The sequence below is a fragment of the Plectropomus leopardus genome, chromosome 8 (genome assembly GCF_008729295.1).
Source record: "Plectropomus leopardus isolate mb chromosome 8, YSFRI_Pleo_2.0, whole genome shotgun sequence".
NCBI lineage: Eukaryota > Metazoa > Chordata > Actinopteri > Perciformes > Serranidae > Plectropomus > Plectropomus leopardus.
This window is the reverse complement of record NC_056470.1, coordinates 23309278-23337159: the sequence shown is the minus strand read 5'-3', so window position 1 is coordinate 23337159 and position 27882 is coordinate 23309278. Positions and strand designations below refer to the sequence as shown.

The following is a 27882-nucleotide window of genomic DNA, read 5'->3' as shown; positions in this document are numbered from 1 at the left end:
AGAAGAAGAAGAGGCCTGAGCATGCACGAGCAGGAGGAGACGGGACGGGAAGTCAAACTGCTCGGATTTTTAATGTTCCTTTTTAAAGAATAATACGGTAAGTTATCCAACAATAACTGTGTGTGCGCTTGTGTTTTTGACTGCTGCCAATATTAGCCTGCGTTAGCTAACGTATGCTAAGCGCTAGCTGGTGTATGCTACCGCTAACAGTGCCTGTTAGCAAGTTAGTTAGCTTGCTAGCGCTAGTGCTAGCTAACAGGCACGGCACAGTATTTTAGGAGCCGGCAGAGCTTGTTCAGGAGTGTTTCGGTGTTGAAGTTGGAGATTGGCTTCCCCACCGCCGTGCAGGAGTTGCCTGAAAACCTATTTTAACCGTGGAAACAAAAGTGGGTATTTGCAAACTTGAAATGTAGCCAGTTTTGACACAGCAAACACTACAGTGTTGACACCTGTTAGCAGTGCATATTTATTTCTATTTTCAATGGAAACTAATGTTTACAATGAGATTTTGGTGAAATATGCACCATGAAAATGTTAACTTTATAGAACTTGCCTAAGCCTATTTACTCATTTTATTTATTTATTTATTTATTTTTTGTAAGTCTTTGCAGAGTTCAACAGGAGCAGAGTGACTTTTTTGATGCCTTTGACCGCCACACACCACGCTTTGTCACAAACTTTAAGTCCAAGAAAGGATGTCTTGGAGACTCATTGGCTGAGTTTGTGCAGCAGATTGATTCAGGGGTGAGTCTACTACAGGCTTCTTGTATAATGATCTTTGTGATTTGAACACAAATACTGTTTTGTTTTTTATTTTAATTTTTTAATTTTTGCAACAGTGGTGATGAGGGGATATAAGATGGAATAAGAAAAGGTTATATCTTAAAAATCTCTTCTCCAATCAGTAACTGTTTGCTGCACTGTCAAACAAACTTTGTGGTGACACTTGTTCCATATTCACTTTGAGAAAAATGATTGTACTTTAAATTCTGATTGTTGCATAATCTTTTATTGTTCACCTCTAGAAACCAGATGAGACAGCTATTCGCACCCTTGTACTCTGAGGCCTCTCTGTTCTACTTTGTGATGACCCCAGTAACTTCTACAAGGCCTGCTTTGTAAGTACTCCTATTTTCATCTTGAAGGAGCATAAAGAGTTTTGGGAGAATTTGCTTTGTATTTGCCAGTGTTGTAGTGATAGTCAGATATAAAGACTTATGCCAGTTATATCTCTGAGTTCATGATACAAACACAGTATACTTCACTTACAATTATTAAGTTATCTGAAATACTAATTCTAAGTAGTCTATATTAAGTCAAGAGTACATCTTAAGTTTATTTTCAAGTACTGTTTTTTTAGCAACTAAAACTCTAGTGTAAGTGTACAACAAGGAAAAGCATTTGTTAGTACAACATACAGTACTTATTGCACTGGACTTCGTTTTTTGAGGCAGTCGGTTTGCATGCTTTTTTTAAGTAAGGTTAACCAATCAGAATTTACAGTGTACCAGTGTTTTAAAAAAGGGCTCCACTTTTCATTTTGGTGATTTGAGATTTAGCAATGTGAATGAGCTGTTTCTTTTTGAATAGAGAGTACATGGTTTACCTGGTCACTTTGTTACGACAAATGAGAAAAGCCTGACTTTGAGTGGTACATAAAGGGGAGCCCGCAGCAACAACTGGTGATATAATGAATGTAAATCCTCTAGAATTGTGTAACACAGACTGTGTTTAGTTTTTATGAGTGACAGTAATTGGCCGTCCAAACCTCGGGAATGCCATGAGTCCACAATCAAGGCACAGTAATTAAACATTAACCAGCAAGTCAAACATTGTATCGATCTGTCACAGCGGTCAAAAGACACGGCTTCAAAGCTCTGGCTGGTGACAACAAAGAGACTTTCAGAGTCACATCACTCTCTTTGCAGAATATGCTCTTACTTGTTATAATTTATCGGCCATCTTACTGAATTTATTTATGCCTTATGAATCAGACACAAACACAGAGGGAAGGGAGCTCGTACAGTTTTTTGTAGAGTCTAAAAATAGTTTTGATTTCACATATGCTTCTTTCTTTCTCGGTGCATATGGTGACAATGAAACACCCACTCATCCAATACATGAAATATTCACATAATCTAACTGTAACATTAAAAAGACAAGTAACAAACAATTAACATTCATGACAGTTTTGAGTAAGGGTACATTTTAATGCTTAAATCATGTTTTACATAATTTTTTATAATAATAAATAGTATTTTTTTTTAAAAAGTGTCGATCATCAGTTGATGTATTTTAGAGCTTTTTCTTCTCCTCCTCTGATATAAATTAAGTTGTTGGCATTTCCACACGCCAAAAGCCAAAAGTCTCTTATGTTTTGGGAAGACGCAAGCATGGGAAAATCTAATTTTATAGGCAACAATATTCCTTTATGAACAGTTTTTCTACTTCTAAATGATTATTCTTTGCTTGGTTTATCATGGCTACAACAAATAGTGTATAATGGCAGCAAAACAAAAATCAATAGCTTTTCCATTCCCTGGACAAAACGCTCTCAGTTCCAACTCAAAACGCCCTGTGCTGGAAGGACACTCTTACTATATGTTAACTCAGAGACGTCGGTTACCTTCATGTGTGGATATTGTTTATTCAGACAAAATGCGACCAGAAAAATGTTGCCATGGGACAGAGGCAAAAAATGTTCAAATTTGGCCCTGAGTGATGGAAAAATGATATATCATGACATTTCAAGTTCATATGGTGAACTTAGTGTAAACAGTTGCTTATTTACACATCCAGTTAAGTTATCATTCATTTGGACGAGTGTTTTTGGTAACATGGTAAATTAGTGCAATATTCTTTCTTTGAGTTTTAGTCCATTTCCCAGCCTATAGAGCTCCATTGTGAACCCGGAAATGTTGAGTACTCCAAGGTTTTACGTTATAAATGCATAGTATGGGTCCCCAACAGTAGGAAACTGATGGATGCTAACTTGCATATGTTGGGCAATTTGCATAATAGAACTAATTCACAAAAAATTGCATAATATCATATATAGACAGTATATCAGCCACTGAAATGGCCACTACTCTGCATTTAACTCTTTTAAACAGGTGGTAGGCCATTCTGATAAACATTTGTACCCTTTGTCTGGGAATAATATCAGAATGGCCTACCACCTGTATAAACTGAGTTGAATGTAACCTACAGTAGGTCTTTCTGTCAGGTGCAAATGTCTATCAGAATGACCTACTCCACATATAACTCTATTTGGTATTAGTTTAGGTTCTCTATTTATACAGGTGGTAAGCTATACTGATAGATATTTTTCCCTGACAAAATGACTGACTCATGATTTAACTCTGTTTATATAAGTGGTAAACGTGTGCCTGAGAAGATGACTTAAAATATGCAGACTTCTGGTTTAAAATATAAATTTTGAAAATATCATAAATGGATTCAGCAACCCCCCCCACCAAAAAAAAAAACAACAACAACAAGGTAATGTCCAAATTGGCCAAGCAGTGGCTAAAATACTGTCAGTATATAAACAGCTCAATCTAAGATAATGAAAACATGATCATTCCTATTTTCTGATAATTATAAACTGAAAATATTATATGCCATTTCTACCAGTCAGTGCCCCTAAATCCTACAAACGGGACCTTTAAGTAAACATCACTGTGAAGTCCAGTCAGCCAGCAGTGTGTGTGTACTGGCCAGGCTGATGCCTTCAGTTACCTTCTTGTGCATGTGAGAGAGATTAGTGCAACACAGTTGAACAGCTGGTCAGTTGAGTTTAGAAAGATTTACTTCTGTTCCACATGGGAAAAAAAACAAACCCATCATGGCCTGACTTTTTATCTCACACACTGCGTTTTTCATATAGCTGCACATTTAATGATTGTATCAAAGCATGTGTATTAAAAACAATTGTTTTAATCTCATGGAAAGTATTTGTTAATTTGCAGACAAGCTGAGAGGGCTGAGAAACGTTGTCAGTTTGTGGAATACACAGCGTATTGACACAAAGATGGATTCAGCTGCTATTTGTAATTCAAAGAAACATCAGACAGGCACAGTGTTTGTGTTGTGAAATCATGAGAAACAGATTCATGTACACCTGCGAAGCAAGATGGCTGGAGGGTTTGTTAAATAATGCAGCAGTAACCACCTGAATCCTCATATTCCAGATGTCTCACGGGATACAAGGTTCAAATCTTCTCTTTCAGAGAAACCTGTAATAAATGCAGCAGTTACATTTTAATGAGCACAATCTTCTCTTGAGGTGCTTGTATGCAAACAGCATTTTCTCATGAGAAACATGGCAAAAATGACGGAAACACATAATTGACAAAATAAAGTGTTCCTTAAGATGTCTAAAATGATAATGATGACTGTCCTGTCAAACTGTCTGCCTGTTAAGAGGAGACCAGGAGGAGTGTGGGGGGTAGAAGGAGATGAAGAGCATGAAGGGAGATATGGAAACACAGACTGACTCAAAGACGATGGTAGAATGAAAGGAAATGAAATATCTTGGCGAGGAACTGTTTGTGACGATGCTTTTGACCATTCATTAAAAAAATAGGGCATCTGTGAGGTCATAACTCACAGAAAGTGAGAGGAGGGATGGGGAAGACACATGATGACAAAGCGACAGGAGTTGTCATGCAGTGGATGTTGCACTCTGGACCATCCAACCCCCTCCCTTACATAAGACACACGCTTGGCTGCAGGCGTAGAAAACAAGGCCTGTCCCCATGCATTGAGCCTTCCCCTTCACTGGTTCTTAACCATGCAGAGCACAACAGGAGCAGACAGTGAGCAATATTGAATTATTCAGGCACAGAGAACATTGCAGCTACGGATGGAAGGGGGCCGTGTTGACTTTAGTTGAGAAAAGCAAAGCAATGAGAATTCAAAAAGGCGAAGTTGGTTATTCATGCAAATTCCCAGAGTGTTTCTCTGTGTGCTGTTTGCTGTGAAAATGTTTATTATGGTGTTCATTATGCATGTCTGCACACCAGAGGTACAAGGTATTTATTCAAGCCCTGTATGTTGGAGCCATTTCCTTATAATTTCACTTTTCTTTTTCTTTGTTTTTTTGTGAGTCACTTAAATGCATTGCCTGACCTGCATCTCAGGATCCTCTCATTAAAAGCAGGTGTGCTAAATTAGTCAATCAGGGAAGACATCAGGAGAATACAGTCTTCAACTGCTGTGTGTTTGGTTGAATCTTAGTTTTTTTAATCTCATAAATCTATTTATTGTCCCATTGATTTGAACTTTTTTGTAAAGGCCTGTTTATTTTGGGTAATGTTTGATTGGGGTTTTTGATTTTGTTTGAATGCAAAAGTTAAACAAATCAGTTCAGTTTCGCCTAGCAACTCTCCACACATCCTCGCACCCTGGATCATCAAACAAAACAGTGAGTACAACCAAACACAGTGAGTTGGTCATATCTGCGATGGCATGTGGGTGGATTCAAGCTTATTTAGATAAGTACCAACTAGAGGTATTTGGGCTTTACTCAAAGCAGCAGTTCCTCTCATCTCTGCTGAGCTGTATAGCATCTTTCAGCTCTTTGTTTTAGTTCAGTCTCTCATTAACATAAATCTCAGATGCAGCAGGTCAGCCCCTGCCTGGGTTCATACCTTTGAATCCGCCCACTCCACAAAGTTTGTCTGACACCAGCCCAGTTGCCACAAGAAAATGTTGGCATTGCATGTTTCTGGAAACACATTTTTATGTTTCATACGTCTCATATCAGCATGTTCAAAATGTTGCCATTGGCAGGGGTATGTCTAGAGAGTGGCCTTGAGTGCCATTGGCCACCCCTGAAATCTGATAGGCCACCCCAGGTGCCACTCCATTATTAATGGCTATCTGCCCAGTCACTTTCAGTGGCATGTCCAGACTTTTTTTTTACTGGGTTGGCCAAAGTGAGGTGCTGACTTATGAAGGGGTGGCATATACGAGCTCTGTTGCAGCCACACGTGTCGGCATAGCTTTAGTTTTCCATTTTGTCTCCACTGCCCATACCTACTTTAATTACTAACATTGCAGTGTCTTACATTCCTGTTTATATTTTAATTTGAAAGATAAATAGATCTACCAATCACAACACAACAGAGTGACGCCACTCAAATGTAAAATAAAGCTTTTGTACTTTGATAAAGAAACTGTTCCTCTCTGAAGTGCTAACAAAATAAAAGTGCCAAAAATTACATTAAATAACCCTGTGTGAGCAAACTTTTTAACAGTTGTATCAATTACTTTGTAAAATTAGTCAGGCTAGACAGTACTCTGGCACAATACTGCCTTTCAGGCATTTTTTAAGAGTACATTGTACCTATAAACAAAAAATTCTGTTTACTCATCAAACAGTTGAAACTAAAAGAGCACATAGCCAGTCATAATGAGGTGGCACCTGACGTGTCCAGTCAGATTTCAGGGGTGCCCCGCACCCCAAGCCACTCCTTAGACACACCCCTGGTCAGTTTTAATTTATAGGTAAAATTCAGCCCTAAACCTTGGAGGCAGTAATGTACCAGAAATAAACTGATACAAAAGTAATCTAGTTTTGTTCTTCAGCTAAAGTATTATTTTGATAAAACAAGTAAATGCATGTTTTAGGAGATCTTTGTAAGAGTATTCGTACTTTGGGGTAGTTTAATGTTGTGAGTACTTCCTCCTCCACTGGTGCACATACAAACACATTCCTTGCTGCAACGCTAACTCACTAGATTTAACTCTGTTGCATTTTATTAGTAGCCACGAGATTCACATCACCAGCAGACCTCATGCTTGGTTTAAAAATACTTCAGTGAACGGGATAATGCGGTGTCCTTCCACCTCCACTTGTTATTACAGTAGCTCACAGTTCTCGGCCAGTGAGGTGGACACAAAGTTTTATCACAAACTATGAGTCCTTTTTAGATTCAGTTAATTTCACTGATTTGGACATATTCAAATTAAAATGTAAGCCATTATACAGGATATAAATGTATGCTAATGAGCAGTATTTCAACTAAGCTCAACCATACTGCCACATTTACCATTTTAATCTCTTTCTATGAAATCTCATGGGGGATGAACGACAAGTAATGGACATTTCTGCCTTTAAGGTGTCCTCAATCCACCTGATGAGCACTGACAGTTTAATACCTGAAGGTAGAGCTATACTGTATGTGGGACAGGGATGTATATGATAGATTTTATATTTAGAAAACGCAGAGAAGTGACAAGAATTCAATTAATCGGAACAGCTGATCTGCAGTGCACTGATTTAAGTTTTTATATAGGCTTTTTGTTTTCACCAAGACCAGACTGCAGCTGCGTTTTAGATCGATAGCCAAGATTTTTCACAACAGGCATCAAAAAGGTGTTTCATTTGTTCTGAGATGCTGCCACAACTCTCTGCCATCAAACATCCCAAATAAAAAGCACAGATCCCCTTGAGACAGACAACAATGCAATTAAACCAAATTCAAAGATTTTGTAGCATAATTAGACACTTAAATCAAACACTCAATAATCAAAAGTCGGAAAAGTAACATGAAAAAGACATTTGAATTGTTTATTATCAAAACTCCATCCTGGTAATTGTCTTGTGCTTTTCATCAGAAAGAGAATGAATGGAGCTCTTTTCCTTTTTGTGTTTTATTTGCTTTCAAAGAGAGCATCTGTTTGTTTGTGCAGTAATGCATCTCATATGTCTGTGATATGCACTCAGTGGGTTTTATGGTCTGATTTCTTAAGTTTTGATGTAATTTACCATTTCCATATGCTGATTTAAATCTTAAATTATGATCACTAAAACAACTTAGTCAGGCTTTTATTGAAGACTGTCATCAACCGCTAACAGACTGGACTGCAAAGGTAATTTATCTCAGAGGAGGTGGTGCTTTTTAATAAAAAGTCAATTATCTAGGAGTGATACTTTGGCTGGCCAGGCAAAGGAAATATCAAAAACACCCTCTGAAGTCAAACTGCATAAACAGAAGGCCAATTGGAGAGAAATTAGATGATAATACTCAACAGACCTGCTTAAAAGTGAAGCTACCATCTTTAAACTAAAAATAGAGTGAACGTCAGTGTGTCTTTGATAAGATGAAGAGTACTCAAAGATGTGAGGACTAGACTGATATAAATTGTTTGCTTCTCAACTTATTTTGATGTTTTGCTCTCAGCTGAAGTGAGAGTCTTAATAATTGTGTCATGCTCTAACTGAGTGCTTATTAGAGCTTTTCACAAGAGCTTACACAACGCAAATATTCCTTACCTATAGTATCTATGATAAAAATCACAATGTGTTTAATTGACAAGCCTTGATTGATTAATTTGTCACTTGGAGTGAGATGAAAAGATGAATACCACTGTTAAATCTATTTTTAAAAAATACGGTTACAGCCAGGAGGCTGTTAGTTTGCATTAAGACTGGAAACAGTGGGCAACAGCTAGCCTGAGTTTGGACAGAGATTCTTTGAGGTACTATTTTTTTTATTATGTTTGATTTATTTATTTTTTTATATGTATTCTTTATATTCTGTATGGCGGTGTGGACTTAAATCACATGACTTGGACTTGAGCCAGACTCAGAAATTTGATGACATTAGACTCAACTTGACAAAATCATAAATAATTTTAACACCAATGACACATAACATCACTTGACTCTCTTTTGACTTGAGAAAACCATCTCCCAAACCCAAAGATTAAATAGCATGGTACAGGTGTGTTCAGGGAGTGGCCTGAAATCTGATTGGCCACCCCATTAAAATTGGCTGGTCAGTTTGAACTCTCTGATGAGTAACCTGAATTTTTGTTTATCTGTGCAATTCAGTCCTGAATCTGAGAAGCAGTGATGTGCTAGAATATTGTCTAGCCTGAGTAATTGTACATACAATTATACTGATACACCTGTTAAAAAAAGTATGCTTATTTATTTATTTTAATTTTTTCGCACTTTTATTTTCCTTACACTTTATACTTGCTGTTGTACTATATACTTAAAGAGTGACATTTTTTTTAAATTTAAGTTTAAAAGCTTTATTTTACGGTTGTGTGGTGTCACTCTGTTGTGTTGTGATTGGTAGATCTATTTATCTTTTACACAAAACTATAAACAGGAATGTTAGACACTGCAGTGTTAGTAAGGGTAGGTATGGGCAGCGGAGACAAAAGGGGCAAATTAAAGCTATGCCAACGTGTGTGCCTGCAGCAGCGCTTGTGCTTCATGCCACCCATGCAGAAGTCAGTGCCCCACTTGGACAGACCATTGGCTTTGCATCTAAAAAGTGTACCACAAATAAATTAATTTCCTGAAATCAGCCAATGCTGACGCTCTTCATTCCAAGCAAGTACACATTTAATACCCCACATCCACTTTGAACCAATCAAACAGCATCCAATCAAGTTGCAGGACAGAACCTTCGAGAACTAAAAAAAAAAAAAAAAAAGCATTCATGATTTTGTTCATTTAATTTTATTGTTACACTGTTTTTGAAATTGCATCATATTTGGTAGAGAGTGCATTATGACTCATTTAGGACTTGAAACTAAAGACTAGGACTTGGGTGTTGACTTGAGACTTTGGTGCAAAGACTTGAGACTGACCAGTGACTTCCAAAACAGTGACTTGGTCTCAACTCAGCTGTATATGAAGAAAGAAACATAATGGCATACCCTATTCTTACCATTGTATAAGGAAAAGGTGCCATCCCTGATATGTTGCATATGTTGTATTATATTTTATTTGTACTCCGTGCCCTTTTAAAAAGTAGATTTTATGAGTTTCTTCTGTGAGCTCTTTGTTCTGTTTGATCTCTAGTCTAAGGGAAAACATAATACAAAACTTGTGTTCTGACACCACTTTCACATTTTGCCTCACTTGTGTCTAAGATCTAAGATTAACAACAGTGTTTCTCCATTTTATATACCCAGTAATTTTGTCTCTGGTGACTAATAATCATTAGAAGCTTTAGAGAAACACTTAATTGTTTGTGAAATTGGAAAACGTTAGTAATAAAGTTAAAACAGTGTTGCTGGGAAATGCAACAAAGCAACTAAACTTTTATTAACAAAATGAAGAATAAAAGAGACGTTTTTGAGACAACAGAGAAGACAATAGTGGGGATACAATGAGACATTTCCATGAGATGAGTCAGCCTGTTACTGTGAACACTACAGAGGATGTTTGGTGGGTGTGAGGATATGGACGCTTGTTGTCCAGGAAGTCACAAAGCTCAGCAATTAGAGGAGGATGCCTCTTTTTTTTAATAAGGATATCCTGTGCACACAATCCTGTCATGTGATCAAGGTAACCACGACCACTCTGAGAGAGCTGATTCTTATTATGTGAACTTCACTGCCAAACATATAAACATTATTAGATTAATGACTATTGCATTAAATTATTTTCTTTCACCAGAGAAAGAGCAAAGAAGTAAAGAATCCCTGCACACTCCATTAATCTAGAATAAAATAAAATTCCTGCACTTAAAAAATTACTTTAGTTAAAGTGTAAAACTATTACCAGCAAAATGAGCTTAAAGTTGTTTGGGCAGTTTAATTTTGGCATCACTGGGCAGAAATCGAGCAATAAACTTAGAGTATATTTTAATTCCAGTGGTCTGAGCGAACGTTAGGCTTCTGCTTCTTCTTTTGGCTCTGTTTTCAGGCTTTGGAAAATCCAGACCTTGACGAGAGACTTTGGCTAATGACAGGTCATTTCTGAGAGAGGGCATTCCTATTGGCTGTTCTGTAAATGCAAATGCACGTCAGATCCCTTCTGTTAAAGCCTGATTTAATGGCAGAGAATCCTGCAAAAAAAAGTTGCTATTGAATACACTGCAAAGCAACCCAAACCTCCACTCAATGGCCGAAATGACACAAATCTAGTCAACACGTACCCCAGCTCCAGGGACCGGACAGCCCAACTCCCTGCCAGATCAGCAAGTTTTCTGTTGCTGCTGTTATACAGGTTAGATCTGGCTAAAGGTCCATGTCCTGTGTTGAGTGAATGCACGAGAGGCAACTCTACAATGAAAATGATTAAATAAATGGATGAGTTACTGTATGAAGCACGTACATATGGTTGTCTGATGGGAGGGCCTGGGGACAGAGAGGGAAGAGCTGCAGGAGGAGGGTGTATTTTCATATTATGACATGTTTTTTTAGTGACAGTTTTTTTCTTTTATTGACATCCATTATATGGTATATATCAATTAACAGATCAGCAGTTTTTTTGCTGCTGTTGTTTTGTTTTGCCTTTTCCAGATTTCTACCTACCCCAGTAGCAGCTTTCACTAAAAGGATGACATGTAAATAAAGATAAGGGTAACAAAATAACTGCACCTAACTAAACCTGCGTCAATATCAATTTGCTTGAGCTACTGTCTTGTGTAAATTGGTTTGATTTTTTTTTCTAAAATGTGAAGAAGTGCAATTAGAAGCTTAGCATGAAATGTCTGGCAAATTGCCATAAAAAATAAAAATTGTACAATGTAATGAGAGAGAGAGATAAGATAATTACTAAATAACTAGATTAAAAAAAAATCAAGAAAACCAGAATTAGAAATGTTGTAATTATATATTTAGAATGGATTACAGAAAAAAAGTATTATTTTCATTTAGCACTTTTACATGTCATTTCCTGTTTTTGTTATTTTATTTTATTTAATTTTTGGTAATTCGAGTTAATTTTATCATACAATTTCCTGCTAATATTTGGGTCATTTCTTGTTTATTGTCTTCTTTCAATATTAAAAAAAAAAAACACTGGGTGACCTCTAGCTCACCTGGCACAGTGAACACCCCAAATGCCTGAGGCTTCTGCAGCGGCCCGGGTTTAAGTTCAGCCTGTGGCCTTTTGCTGCATGTCATTCCCCCCTCTCTCTCCCACCTTTCTTGTCTTTTTTCAGCTGACTCTCAGAGGATCCTAACAATGCAGATGTGATATAACACAGCAGAGTATAAGGTCACATGTGGGAGACCTCATCGCGACCACAGAGGTAGATCATATTTTCAGCTTGATTTTGAAAATAAGCCGCTTGTCTCAATGTTGACGTGACAGTTTTTCTGTTTGGCAGTCAATACATACATTTGATGCCTCAGTTTAACCAAAGCAACTGGCTTTTAACTGCAGGATCTTTCTATAATCTCTGTAATATGTTCTGACTGTCTGCAGCCTGAGTGGTCTTGTTTTTGATATTAGCCAGACTTTGATGAACAAAACAGTTGGCTTCATAGAGCTTTGTACTGTGGCTCTGCTCTCTCTCATTTATTGAATCATTTTGGCTCCACTGCTGCCACTGCTGGATGTCTTTTTATATCAGCTGGCTGCAGTTTGTATCTTTATCTTGTGATGCTGTGCAGGGAGCCATAAAGATACACGCACTGGTCACACACACACACACACACACACACACACACACACAAATTACAACAAGTCAAAGGGTTTAATTTATCTAATTAAGCTCTTATTATCTGTTTGCAATCATGTATTTCTTTAATTTTTTTTCTAATGCATATTTTTCTTAAAGTGCAGCCTGAGATGATGTCAGACTGCTATCCATTACACATATGTTTGTGTGTGTGGGAAATCCGTTAATCCATGTAGTATTTGTGAGAATTAAACTAAGCGTGTGTTTACAGATGTCTGAAATCTTGCAAACTGTGTAGATAAATAGGAAATGACTTACGCTGTCAACTAGACATACCATGCAAACATGTAGGCTCCGAGTAGCAGTAATAAGGCCGTCCACATGTGCATTGCTGTGTTACTGCAGACCTGCCGCTATTAAATATTCACAGTTCCAGGTAATGAATTGGCACACTTTGTTGCTGTTCAAATACTGAGCAGCAAAACAAGCACGGTTGCCATGGTTTCTCATGTGTTCACCAGATGTTTCTGTCTTTGTAGAGCACCTGTTTCCTAATAGAGCTCCCTGGGAATCAAAGCGCATTTTCACAGGACATAAACTAGATATATTCATGTTTGCTCTTGTCATAGATAAGCCATACATTGCAATCACATGCACTCGCCATGAGAGGCAAATATATATCACTGATTATCCTTATTTAACTGTACATATGATCCTCAGTCATTGTATGCATTTTTGCATCTATTCTGCGTTTACAGACTCGTATCTGTTTACCAGCAGACTCACAGATTACATTTACATTTAACTCCCTTTATGCTGACCAGAGGCTGAATGTAGCTTTATTTCTGTGCAGCAAACCACATACTTAAATTTAGGTTTTCCTTATTGTTTCAATGTTATTTTTTATTTTATATCTACTTTATTTTTGTTTGGAATATTTCCCTTTTGACATGTGATTCTCAGAGTCTCCGCACCTTTTTCTGGGTAAGGTCGAATTATCAGACTCTACTTACCTTTTAAAAGACAGGTTGAACATCAACAATAGGCCTTTTCCATAGTTGACATTTTGACATTTGACAGTAAGTGTAAAAATAATAAAATGAATGATGGCTTAGTTCCATTTATGTGGTATCATTTGTATTTCACTGTCAGATGGTTATGACTTTAATTTGTTAGAACAGACACAGGTCAAACTACCTGCTGTCAAAGATAAACCCCGTTTATACGTAGATTTGATTTTTGTTCTATTTATTTTATCATGTTTTTTTCCAATAACATTTAATTCTGTGTTGTTGTTTTTTAAATATCCTAATATCCCTGTATCCTCACACGTTTTTCTTGATTTGTTCTAGTTACGTGACCAGACACAACACTCAAAAAAAAGGTTGGACTGTAACACCATATAACTGAGCCTGCACACGAAGGACATTTCTGCGTGTTACTCTTCCATTAATGGATAAGGTATGTTTTTTTTAAAATTTTTCTCACTGTCAACTAATGCCACAAAGAGAACAATGTCAAAACAAAGCCCATGCATTCTTATGGGAGATTTTTTTTGATGTCACATAAACATATAGTTTCATTTTTTTAAAGGCTAAATAATTGCAATAATAATTGTAATAATAATTGTATTTATGGCAGCAGGATGGTGTTGGCTATGTGGCTGATTTGATTTCAAATAAACCACAGTGCTTTGTTTTGTTGAAGGAACATGTCACTCAGTGCAAAACTGTGTCTCACTGATGTGTTTTGGCAACAATGGAGGTCAATAGCACAAAGTAACAAGCTGCATCAGGCTTCAGATACATAGAAAGTACCTCTTAAAGGAATTGGAGGATGGTGGTAAAGTATGGGTTAAGTCATCATTTGGTTGTATCATGTTTTGATCGAGATTGGACATTTATTTACAATACACTGCAATCAAATGTTACTTCAGGTTTTGGCAAGAGCATAACATACCAATATGCTTATCTCAAATAAAAAATCTCACTAGACTTATCCTTTAAATATGAATAAACATACAGTAAATGTGAAATTCAAAGGAGTACTTTTTACAATGCAAGACACAGCTTTTTTTGGGGGGGGGGCTTTTGCCTTTATTGTGATGGGACAGGTTGAGTGTGAAAAGGGGAAAGAGGGGGGATGACATGCAGCAAAGGGCCAAGGCCAGAATTGAACCCACGGCCACTGCAGCAATGACTTATACGAGGTGCCAGCTCTACCAACTGAGCTGCTGGGTACCCCATAACACAGCTGCTTAACATTAACATTGTTTTAAATATATTTTTTTAATATTTTAAATGAAGTACAGATCAAGGAAGTCTACATTAGATTTTATCTTGCGTGACACATATCCTGTCTCTTTAAGTAGTAGGCCTAGATGCCACTTCAGTCATAGAAATACATCAATAAGCAAATGATATGGAGACACACACACACACACACACACACACACACACACACACACACACACACACACACACACACACACAGAGTTGCATGTGATTGGGTACAGACTGACTCCCTCGGGTGAAATTTGGTTTGCTCTGAGTTCTGTCCTGAAGCGTTTTAAGTCTAATACTGCTCTCTACTGGTTGAGAGTGATGCATCATGTTGACTCTTCCAAAAAAATTCCAAAGGGAAAAACCCATGTGAGGAATAAAAAAGCTGATTTATTCAGATACATGTGCCCACAGAGAAATTACTCGGCTCTATTACTCACAGTGCTCTGGGGATGAACATCTTACGTTTGTACATAAAATGTGTTTTTACTACATCCTTTGGTCTCAATTTTACATTTTTGATCTCCTGTTGTGAGGACTGTCCCGCATATTTTCATACATATTGTCTCCAGATGGATCACAGTCTCGTCGTTTCTAATTTGGAGTTCACTGGCCTCATATAAAGCACAACTGAGCGTAGAATCAGTAAAACCAAGTTATTGCTCTCCACTTTATGCACACTTTATTGTATAAAGCATCCTGCTGAGATATGAGCCAAACACAGGACAACAACAGAAACATTTTGTCTTTCTGGTTTATACCAGCTGCCCAGGATTAAGACTTAAGTCTTTGTTATTTTGGGAGTCAGGCTTGTTTGAGTGATAACTTCCCTCAAGTCTCGTTTCCTGCAAACAGCTGCGGCTCTGCTTCAAGTATTCTTATCATGACAGATAGCTCACAACCCTATAAGATCCTCTTGTGAATTCTGCTCCTAATGTGTATCTGTCAGCAGGAACTCCTCCGAGGTTTGCACTAACGCACATTTATCAACAGTCTCTAACTCATTTAAGTTTTTTTTCATTTCCAGAAAACCATCACTCCTAAAGATTTCCACACCGCTTATTACAATTCTTTTAATGTCACGTGTTAGCCTCAAAAGGAATATCTGAAAACCACATAAAGCTCAAATTTATCATCTTTCAGGATTTCTACATTTCCCATGGCCACCAGTGGAGTGGGCTCACTGGAAAGGTGGAAGGCCAGGCAGGAGTGACGCATGGGTGCCTCTAGGCAGTGTGGGAAAGAGACTTTAGTCCAGGAGATCAAGAGTCAGATGTCTGTGAGACTACCCTAAATGCGCTGTCAAAACCAGCCTGGGGTGCCTAATTGTAGCACAGATGAGTCAAGTATACTGGCATATTATTGTCATCTTAAAGGTTCAAAGTGTAGGATTTATGGGGATATATTGGCAGAAATGGAAGATAACATAATAAATATGTTTTCTTTGGTGCACAATCACCTGAAAGTAAGAATCGTTGTGTTTTGATACCTTAGAATGAGCTGTTTATATCTATATAGGTATCGGCTCCTTGTTTACTGCCATGTCTCTACAGTAGCCCAGAGCAGACAAACCAAACACTGGCTCTAGACAGGGTCATTCACTTTTGTGTGTCAGCCACCATAGTTAGCAGCACCTCTGCAATGAGCTGAACAGCGTCAGAGAAACACTGATTTGTCACATGAAACTGCTTTATTCAGTGTTGTTACTGGTTGTAATCACCTGTTCAGAGGCACTCAGTAGCTCAGTTGGTAAAGCAGTTTCCCCCTTGCTGCAGTGGCTGCAGGTTCAATTCCTGCCTCAGGCCTTTGCTGCATGATATCCCCTCTCTCTCCCCCTTTTCACACTATGGCTGTCCTATCTCAAATGAAGGCAAAAGCCAAAAAATTATCTTTAATCACCTGTTCTGTTAGTCCTAGAGAGGTGGAGACCTCTGCTGATAATTTGGCTCATGGTTAACACTTCCTGAACATGTGGATCTTAAAAGGTGAGGACACTTTGGCAGGTGCTGGCCCGGTGGCCCATCTACGATGACCTGAAGAGCGGAGAAGGGCTAACTTGAAATGTGAAACTTTTTAGTCAGTGTTAGATGCTTTAAAAACAATCTGGAAACCAAAAACACAATTCCAAATGAGAGTGTTAGATGATAAATACATTCAAAGATAATAGTAATTTATTTTAATGCTAAGATAAAAGCTGCTTGGGGTGCCCGGTGGCTCAGTGGACAGTGCAGGCACCCCATGTATGAAGGCAGTGTCCTTGCTGCAGCGGCCGCAGGTTTGATTCCAGCTAACAGCCCTTTGTTGTTCCCTCTCTCTCCACCTTTCATGCTATCATTCTGTCCTATCGAATAAAAAAATGGCGAATAAAAATTAAAACAAATCTTTTAAAAATGAAAGCCACTTTACTTAGGTATGTTTACCACATTACCTGTGGAGATGTGCTGTTCAGTATTATAAGAATAAGAAAAAAAATTATTCAAATGTATTTCCTGAATGACCTTTGTCATAAAATATATCATCAATATATTAAGTTTCACATGTATGAAATAACCCAAAATAATCACTTTAAATGTGCTACCAAATTATTTTATTAATTAGTTGTTATAGGACTTACAGTTTCAGGTTTGGCTGCAGATTTTGTGTAGATGGGTCAGGTTGGGTCAGGTTGCAGAACTAATTGGCTGTATGTGCAACTGGATGGGCGGGTACAGTATTGCATTTTGTGGTGCCAGAGAGAAAGAAGGTCTTGAAAATCAAACCTGTGCAAAACTCAGTATTCATAAATAGGCAACAATTTGCCAACATAAACCAACTTTATACTGTAAAAAAAATGTTTACAGCTTGTTCTACTGTCCCCTAAGAGGCAAAAAAATCAGTTATTACTATTTTAAACTTGCAATAACTTTTTTTTGTGGCCACCCGCGGGGCAGCGGAAACAAGTTGTGACCACAATATGACCACAACACATAACATATTGTCAACATTAACACATTGTCAAGAGATATATGGCTCTTTAGCTGTTAAATGCTCCACTTTGTTCATCAGCAAGTCGCTAACTTTACTATTTGGTGCTGAGCAGTTAGTGTTGCCAACAGTTCTTTTTGAGGGTTTTTTTCAGCAGAAAATGAAGCTATGAGTGCAGAAAGAGCCAGATCACAAAACAATGAGTTGAAATTAACTCATTGACCTAACTTAACTACAGAAACTAACTTTAAAGCTCTGTAAAGCCGAGGGGAGCTGCAGGATCAGCTGCCACATCACTACAAGCAACCCTTTAACATGCACATAAGTGAACATAAGCCACTGCTCATTACTGACAAAGAAATCAAATCATCAATCAATCTTGCTGATATACAGCGTTGTTGTTGTTATTGGTCATGCCTGCCTCTGTAAGTTGTGCGTAACCACTCTAATTTTCTGGAAGCTCTGCCTACAGGGAGTATCTTAGCTTCTGACCTCCGACCTCTGCCGTGGCTGTCTGAGCCTGTCCATGACGTGGACCCCCGCATATCTCGAGACTCGACTGGGTGGTCGGTACAGTACCAAAACACGACCCCATTCTGACAGGCCAGATACTGTGGGAATCCTCCCTGTGGCCAAACCCAGTGAGAACCAGCACAGAGTGATTAGGTGTAGCTGAGACTCTTGAGCATCATGTCGGGAAGTACAGTACGAAACCTGCACAACATGATACGCTCAACTACATATTGAGCCTGTTCAATGTAACACATTTAAAAGGCTCAACTGGTGATGTGAACAAAAATGTTACAAAAAAGTAATTGGTAAGGTTTTATAAAGCAAATTATTTTATGATTTTAAAACGCCATCAAAAGTGAGAATAAATGATATTAAAAACAATGTTAATATATAAATAAATACTGAAATCAGGGCAACCTCTCACTCTCCAGGTAGAGTGTGTGACCCACATGCCTGGGGCCTCTGCAGTGACCTGGGTTCGAGTTTGGCCTTTGGCCCTTTGCTACATGTCATTCCCCCGTCTCTCTCTCTCTCGCTCATCCTTCCTGTCTATCTTAAAGGGAAAATGCCTCAAAAGAATAATCTTAAAAAAAATAATACTGAAATTATCTTAAATAACAAATTTCACTCATAGTATATTCAGTTTTCAAATTATAATTGCTTTTTATGCTGTGGAAACCTCACGGAAAAGGTTTCAATTTAAAGTAAATCCTGGATTTTGCTTCAATGAAGCTAACATGACTGAACTTATTATTTTATTATTATTATTGATATTATTATATTTTTTTATTTTGTCAGTCAGATTGCAGTTTTGATCTTGACAACTGATAAGATATCTGGACAGGCAACTCTTCATTGACTTTATTTCAAGTTTTGATTAAATGTATGATTCTTAAAGTAAGGTGTCAGATATGGTTAACATAATTATCATTGTGAGTTGATATATACATAAATACATGGAAAAGCAGTAAACCCTCCTTAATGTGTTTATAAAATGAATGTGACAACTATTTATCCTCCATAGAGTTTACTTCAGGGGTTCCACGATCATGGAAAACCTGTAAAATGAATGAAATTTTACAATCATATTTTTCAGTCCTGGAAAATTAACAGAATTAGTAAAAATTTTTGAAAGTTCTGGTAAACCTTTATTTATGTTCTTATTTTTATTGAACCTTTATTTATTTTATGTAGCTGTCGACATACCGTAGCTCTGATATGCGTCAACGTGTCTCGTTTTGTCGTTTACCATCACATACATTTTTTTCATTTTGTCCTTGCATTGCGTCCTTTCGTGTATTTCAGTTAGAAGTTTGAATTTGATATGTTTGAAAATGATGTGCGAATGGGGCAAGAAAAAAAATTATAGGTCCTTGAAAAGTCGCAGAAATATTTTGTAATTTTGATCCTGATAATGTGTCGCAACCCTGTAACTTAGAATAATCAGGCCCTTAAAAGCCTATATGAAGTCATGGTCGCTTTCAGGTTAAATTATAGTTCTTTCTGTCTTTCAGTTTACGTATTCAGTCCCACAAATGTTTTTTCCTTAGTTTATGATTTTGTTAGGCAATGCACATGTGTGCCTTTTTATTTATACAACTTTGACAGAATGTATGTGTGTATATGTACAGCATATCCTCTAACTTGTTTATTGTTTTGCAAGCTAAGTTTCTTCCATGAATTTGTAAACTGAAATGGTTTCAGTTTTAAAAAAACAAAACATAATTCATTCAATATGGGCTGTGTCTCCTGCCAATGATACCTATCCAAGATCTTGAACTGAATCTACAGTTGTATCGTGTCTTTCGCTGTTTATGTGATAATCAATACTGAAATGGTGCACAGCTGAAGTGAATTTTTTTGTATGAGTGGAGTGAAATCAGGAGCAGAGGGTCAACAGAGAGGTGTAAAACCTGTCTGCTGTGCTGATAAGGAATCGATGGTGGTGGGAAAAAAAGACAAGACTAAATGTTATCAGCTGCAGGACAAACTGCACCCCAGATTTTGTATTATATTTCAATGCTCTCATCAAATCAGACATTTTGTTAAGCACAAAAAAGGATACATCAACCAATTTAAAATGTCTTAAAGTGCATTCTTGCAGAGCGCAGTCTGCAGCAGCCACAATTTAAAATTACTTGAGTTTAGTAAGCAACATCCAACTAATCTGCCCTGACAGCTCAGAACATGTCTCAATCCCTCTAAAGCTTCTCACAGCCCTGCAGACAAAGTGTCCATCCTACCAACGTCAGCAATCTCAGGAGCTCTGTGCCCCTGTTTTCTGTCTCCAGCGTTTTTCAAGAGGTCAAAGTTCAGACCTCTCGCTGGGACCTGTTTATCATAGCAGGGGTTGTGTGACCAAGGCAGAAGGGTAGAGGGGGTTGGGAGGAGGGAGGCTTGTTTTCAAGTGGTCACCTCCAGCAGAGCTCCTAGCTGGAGTCAGTGGCCCATGGGTGAGAGCACCGTGAAGAGGACATGGTATAAAGAGAGTTCAGGGTCCAGACAGCTGAGAGAGTGAGAGAGTGGCAGCTTTCATTAACTCAGATTTAATAAACCTGGAATATTTACCAAACCAGGAAAATCAACGTCACATATACAGCCTTTATCGCTGGTCTGCATCTCCGCCTGGCAACAAAGAAGTCATCATGGTGGTACTGATGAACTACTGGATGTGTGTGGTTGCTCTGTCAGCAACAGTGACCTCGAGCCATGCCTTGAGAAGGTGAGAGCTTTATTCCTTTGTGCTTTGCCTGATTAAATAAGACTACAGAGCAGCAGTGAGGATTTACTGTATAATTGCATTCGCATTACAACATTAAGACATGCTACAGCAAAATATTGACAGAAAAAAAACACAAGGACAGGAAAACAAATGTGTTTTATTGGCTCATTATAGAAGTTAATGATTTCAGCATTGGCTTTACATGTGTTTTTGTTCATTTTTCTGGCTATAGCGCTGAGAGCAAAGCAGTCTGTTCCTTATTAAATGCACATTGTCATAATAGGATGCTGACCAGTCATGTGCACCAGAAATATAGCTTGGGAAATGTACTGCTGCACATAACTCTATAGCATTTCTTCAGTCAACAAGCTGTTCCTCGAATTTCTGTCACCTGAAGATGAATTTTCAAGCTTGTCTGTTGTATTTCCAGAATCTCGCTGAAAAAGATGCCATCTATCAGAGAGACACTTAGGGAGATGGGTGTTTCTGCAGAGCAGATTTTGACCGAATTGACCCAGAGGAGCACAGACGACAACAACAACGGAACTGTTCCCACACCTCTGACCAACTACTTGGATGTGAGACAGTTTTGTGTATTACATATTTCAAGGGACATTTCTGAAACTTCTGGCATGTTTATGGAAGTCAGGCAGATCCAGATGTACTGAGGCAAAGGCAACTGACTTTGCTGTTTAGTCTTGAAGACTGAAAACAGACTTTACTCGTCAAGGTTAAAGCCATTCATCTGAGACGCTTCAGTACTTCACTTTGTCAAAATGTCGATTTGAGTATAACAGGAGAACGCGTGCACCTTTTGATTAATGCTTTAAACTATTCTTTATGCATGAGTCATACTCTAAATTTTTATTTTGTGCAGTCAAATTTTATTTGTGCCTTACACACAAACAAAAACATTCAGACAACATCAAAATTGCATTAAAATCAGGTTGTTTTTTTTGTTGTTCACTAATAGACTCAGTACTTTGGTGAAATCAGTATCGGCTCTCCAGCTCAGATGTTCAACGTGGTGTTTGACACAGGCTCAGCCAACCTATGGGTGCCCTCGCAAAGCTGCTCGCCTTTCTCCACTGCCTGTTGTAAGTGTCACACATAAATCAGAAAATAACTGATATTTTTTATAATAGCATTACATAAAATGACAATGTAACAAAATGTTTGTGTTTCCATCCAAATGTAGCAGAAACTCTAAATAATTTTTCAGAAAATAGGCAAAGAAAATGCTAATTTATGTCCTTGTCCATACTATTGGGATTTGGCTCATCTAGCTAAACAGAAGGGGGTGTAAAATTGTCCAGTGAGATGTCACTGCAGAGAATGAGGGTTTTAACCACATCGCACAAGTTAAAAGTTGAACCTCAGAAAAAAACAATGGATTTATAATAAAGAGCTCACTGGACACTGGAAAAAGAGCGTTTTGACCAACTAATATTACAGCTAGGCGCTCTTATAGGAGTTGAGATGTCATTATTTATTGACTGAATCTGTTTCCATTGAACTTTGTTACATTTCCGTTTGACTGATACGCCAACATTTCTGCCTTCCCAAAGCGTAAACAATTTTTTTGTTTTTTAATTTGTGATATTTTGAGATTTTTCAAATTCAGGGTTCCCACAGTAATAGACATGTTCGATTTAAGACTTTTTAAATGCCATTTGTAAGAAACTTCAAAACTAAAAAAACAAGAAAAAGAAAATGTGAACCAACATCAAGTACTTAGGATTAGGAACAATTTTGCCCAAATGTTTATTGTAACATAAAACATAACTTTTATTTGGGCACATAGTTGTTATTTGTTTGTTTGTTTTTTAAATAAAGTTACCTATTATTTTGATATTTTTTAATTTTGAAAGATTGATTTAAGACATAAATGCATAAAACTGAAATGTGCTTAAAAGGACTCGAAGAAAACGCACCTGAAAGGAGTCGCCCATAATGATGAACCGACAGAAAATGATCATCTGATATGTGTGGCTGACCTCAGCTTTACATATCTTTATAGAAAGTTTCATCTCATTGTTTTGCTGCCTGATCTCAATTTTATTGCTTTAAAAACAACTGTACACTCAATGCTCAGCACCAAAAAGACTAAGACAGCAACTGGCTGGTGAAGAAAGTAGAGCATTTAGTAACTGAGAAGTCAGTAATTTCCATCAAAAATCAGTAGAGACCATAAAAGAAGGTGAAAATTGGGCTTATGTTCGCCAACTGTCCAGAAACACAACTCCGTATGAAGTGTAAATATGAAAACATTTGCTTATTTATCAACTTAAACGTTAATTCCAACGTGTTTACGCTGCCCTCAAGTGGGCTATAATCAGTAATTGCAAGTTTAATAAATAATGTAAATGTTATTCTCATGTTGGAGGAGATATTGTTCAATGAGGTTTCCCTGATAAATGGTTGTTTCATGACTCAAATCAATTTTGAACTTTTAGTTACTCACAACAGGTACGATGCCTCCAAATCTCAGACCTACGTTGAGAACGGAACTGGATTTTCCATCCAGTACGCCTCCGGAACTGTCAGAGGATTTCTGAGCGAGGATGTTGTCGTGGTGAGTTCAAAGTCAACACCCTGTAAAAAGATAAAAGGAGTTTCTGTTCACTTAAATTGGTGCCTTAATGTCACGGTTAGACTGACTTTATTACAGCGTACACATGACCCAAGACATACACTCATGTTTCATCACAGGATTTATAGTATAGAAGCCCTCAAAATCAATAGCACAATAGCTAAAAATAAATTCACCTGTGTCTCAGCAGAACAGGATTTACCGGAGTTTCTGCACCTTAAAATTAGCGGTTCTTATCGTATTTTATGTGTATGAGGGAGTGTGGTTTCAAATCATGATCATATTATGATCAGGTCATGACAATATTATGCTGGAGCATTTTTAAAGCCCTGGCACTTATAGTTTTTATTATGATGTATTATGTTTGCCAGCTTTATAACAAGACAAGGTTCGGCCGCTATGTCAAATTGTCTTCAAAGCTTGGGACAGATCCCCTTGAAGTGGCGGGGAGGTGGTGATGGTCAATACCACTGCACTTGTCTTTTTAAATGTGTAACCCCAAATTAGATGATTTGTTCTAACATCAAGTGGCCCATAGATATTTTTTATCCACACAGTGTTTCCCCACATAGTGTAGTGCAGGGATCATGTGTTCTGTAGGCCAGCCTGGAGGTAATCATCGGCCTGGTTCCCTCAGCAAAAAGCCAGGAGGATTTTTCCATTGGAGTTTGGATTATTGCAGAAGACCAGCTCTCTGGGAAAAATTAAAGTTTTCAGTACTTTCAGGTTTTGTTCAGCAATATAATCCTCACAAATGAACACCACTTGTAAGATTTTTGAGGCCTAAATGCAATCGCCAAGGGTAAATGGACCATTAGGCCTGGTGATACTTCAACATGCAGACTGGAGAAGTCAGGGACAAATCGGAAATCTTCCGATGAGTGGATGACCCACTGCCTCCAAGAAGGAAAGAGCTAACAATAGGCTCTAAACAAACTAGTGCAAGGTCGCATGACTCCAATGTTGCCACCACAATGAAGCTGTAAAGCTGTGTTTGGCACAATGACGTTCTGTAGTATCATTTAGCCTTTTAAAACACATAAAAGCTTCGAAATTTATAAGTGGGAAATTTCCTTACGTATTTTATGTTGTACAACAAAACCTGAAAATACCTTTAGCTTGTGTTAATCACAGAGCCTATTTCAGACATCTAATCCAAAACACATTTGAAAAACCCACTGACTTTGAGATGAAAGAATCTTAAGTGCTAAAATTCAGACTTATTTCCAGGTTTTAGGACTCATTTTTGCAGCAGTCTACTGCTGGTGGTGACCACAAGGCTGATCTGGCCTCACAGAACTGACCTGTTCTGACCTTTGACTCTTGTTGAAGCTTGTTTTTGTTTTTTTCCTGCAGGTTGGAGGTATTCCTGTGGTGCAAGTGTTTGCTGAAGCTGCCTCTCTGTCTGCCATGCCCTTCATCTTTGCCAAATTTGACGGAGTCCTGGGGATGGGTTACCCTAACGTGGCCATTGATGGCATCACTCCAGTGTTTGACCGCATCATGTCCCAGCATGTCCTCAAAGAAGAGGTGTTCTCTGTCTACTACAGCAGGTGAGTTGAGTTTACAAACATCCCTTCAGCTTCTACGTCATTTTGTATGAAATAAAGACAAGAACGCGTGATTTAGAGTCTTCAGAAAATTGGAACAATAGAAGAAAAACCTACATAATGCTTTGGTAATTTGGCTTGGACCTAACAATGAGGAAAATAAATCAAAAGGTTAAAACTATAATTTGATAAATGATAAAAAATGAATCTAATTCTGTTTTCTGTTTTCTGGTTTTAACATCTGTTCAAATGTTTTTATCCTACCAGTAGAGCTGAGAAAAGACTGGTTTTAAAGTTATCACATCCAAAGAGTTGACTTTGGATCTGAGTAAAACAAGGGAGTGTTTTGAGAAAGTAGTTAGTCTCCATTTATTACGCTCAGTTATATCCAGTGGAAAACAGCTGAGGAAAGATGATGACGGCTCCCTGAAGTTTCTTGGAAAACGTGCAAAAATGAGAGTGCATCGGAGTGAAACATCAGCTGAGGGAGTATTCAGATGCTGATTAAAATCACCAGAAACACAGCTGTAACACTGACAGTGAGGATATGCACAGCAAAAGTGGGCTTGAATGGTTAATGATTTTTTTCAGGGACCCAAAACACTCCCCAGGTGGAGAGCTGGTCCTCGGTGGCACAGACCCAAACTACTACACTGGAAACTTTAACTATTTGGACACCAGGGAGACAGGGAAATGGGAAGTTACCATGAAAGGGTAAGATACTCACTTCATACATCATATTGCATGTGTGTGTGTGCTTGTGCACTCGTTCAGAAATGATGTGATTTATCTCCCCCCTCTTCCTTCATTCTTGCAGGGTTTCTGTGGGGATGGAGACGATGTTTTGTGTGGAGGGCTGCACAGCTGTGATTGACACCGGCTCCTCCTACATCACAGGCCCGGCCTCCTCTGTGTCCCTGCTGATGAAAACCATCGGCGCACAGCTGGATGAAAGTGGAGTACGTTTTTCACACGCAACATGGTATCCCACAAAAACATTTGTGTATAAAAACAGTCGTGACCTGTCATCACAAATTTAATTTGTGTTCATCAGTACAAAGTCAACTGTGACGCTGTCAAGATGTTGCCCAGCATCACTTTCCACCTGGGTGGCCACGAGTATTCACTCACTCAGGAGGATTACATCTTATGGGTGAGCAGAATGATAAATGCTGAATAATTTTGATATAAACATGCACTGTCAGAACCAAACCAAGCACATTTACTTCAGTACCGTAATTAAATACAATTTCAGGAAACAATCAGCTTAATTTATCACAGAGCTACAGTTTTTACTGTTCTACACAGCAAACCATATGATCAATTTACAATTATGATTTTTTATTATATTATAGTGGCCTTGTACTCTAACACAGATGTTTTCTGTTATGTGGCTGATTCAACCTGCTCACAGTGTTGGAATTTATTTATGCTTGCGTGATAAGAATGGCAAGTTGTAGTTGCACACGTTAAAAAAAAGACATCCTTCAGGAACCTGGGGGCACTGTATATTCATCAGTCTGACTGAGGACATCAAGCATAACAGATACTTTTGTTTCTTTAAAGCTGTAAAACGTTGTCATATGTACTGGAAACTGCAACCATATTCATACAGCATTAAATGAGACAGATAATCCCTGAAAAAAAAGTATTGTTGCTGTACCTACTCTACTGCCTTGAAGTGATTCTAATGGTCTTATTATATGTGAACATTGACAACAAACCAGAGTCTCTGATGCAGCTGTCAGTTATGTCAATCACTGTGGTCAAACTGTAAAATATGAATCAAGTTTCTACTGCATTGCCTTTTTCTTGCCTCAGATGTCTTCAGGTACAAATTTTCGTGTACTGTTTCTCTGTAAAATAAGAAAGTTTGTGTTATATATTTCTGAAAACATCTGAGGTGAGAAATAGGCAATGCAGTAACAGAATCTTGATTCGTATTTTAACAGCGCTGCTTAATTTGACAGTTTGACTGCAGTGATTGACATGATTGACAGCTGCGTTAAAGACTCCTCAGCTCTAATTGGTAGTTTTTCGGTGAGCCACGGTAGATTCTACTGAATGCTGTTAGAAGCAGTAAGAGGAGCAGGAGAGACATGATCTTTTTTTTCACAGACAGTCTTTCTGATTTACTTCTTTCAGAATATTGTGACAGTTTCAGCAAATTTGACAAAGTTATTTTTCACAGAAGTCATCAACTGCAGCTTTTCTTCATTTTATTGACAATATCTGTGCTTTTAGTAGAAATTGTAGTAGAATTTTGAATGCAGGACTGTACTTGTACAGTCAGTATTTTTACATTGTGGTGTTGTCGCTTTTACTTCTATAAAAGATCTGAGTGCTTTTTACACAACTGTAAATATGCTGCTGTTATAGTGCCTTTCCTTTTTTTGCTCCAGCAATCACAGATTGAAGGGGACGTCTGCACCGTCACCTTTAGGGGCTTGGATGTGCCGCCGCCCACAGGTCCCATCTGGATTTTGGGAGCCAACTTCATTGCCCGCTACTACACAGAGTTTGACCGTCGCAATAATCGGATAGGGTTTGCCACAGCAGTCTGACAGAAAGTTAAACATCAGCCATGTTGCTTTGTTTTCCTTTTCTCTATCTTTGCTGCTATCTCCTTTTTGTCCAGTCCTCCCTTCATTTGCCTTTTATGATAACTTGAGATCAAACTACATCTGTTTTATAACACTGGTAAAGAAGCGTGCACATTAAGGAATATTTTCTTGCAAATCCTGATTTTTTATATTTTGTACCAGTTGCACTGAACACCTTCTAACCTTTTTTATTTATAGCAATTTCCAGCAAATGCAAAGTATCTGTGCCTGTGTGACTCTGCTGATAATTACCCTAAAGCAACAGTGAA

At 38.0% G+C, this 27882-nt stretch overlaps 1 protein-coding gene across 2 annotated transcripts; it reads left to right on the top strand.

Annotated features, from left to right (window-relative positions):
* The first annotated feature begins 34 nt into the window (after nucleotides 1-34).
* On the top strand, nucleotides 35-27882 carry ren (renin). 2 transcript variants are annotated; one of them, XM_042491973.1, is made up of 13 exons: nucleotides 35-97; nucleotides 603-744; nucleotides 1026-1118; nucleotides 13739-13847; nucleotides 20722-20867; nucleotides 21298-21445; nucleotides 21841-21964; nucleotides 23324-23442; nucleotides 24817-25013; nucleotides 25602-25724; nucleotides 25828-25969; nucleotides 26065-26163; nucleotides 27413-27882. In XM_042491973.1, exons 4-13 carry the CDS (start codon nucleotides 13839-13841, stop codon nucleotides 27572-27574), a joined length of 1269 nt encoding a protein of 422 aa, XP_042347907.1. In that variant the 5' UTR covers nucleotides 35-97; nucleotides 603-744; nucleotides 1026-1118; nucleotides 13739-13838; the 3' UTR covers nucleotides 27575-27882. The 2 variants fall into 2 exon arrangements, with proteins under 2 accessions (XP_042347907.1, XP_042347909.1); XM_042491975.1 differs by lacking the exons at nucleotides 35-97; nucleotides 603-744; nucleotides 1026-1118 and adding an exon at nucleotides 11944-12014.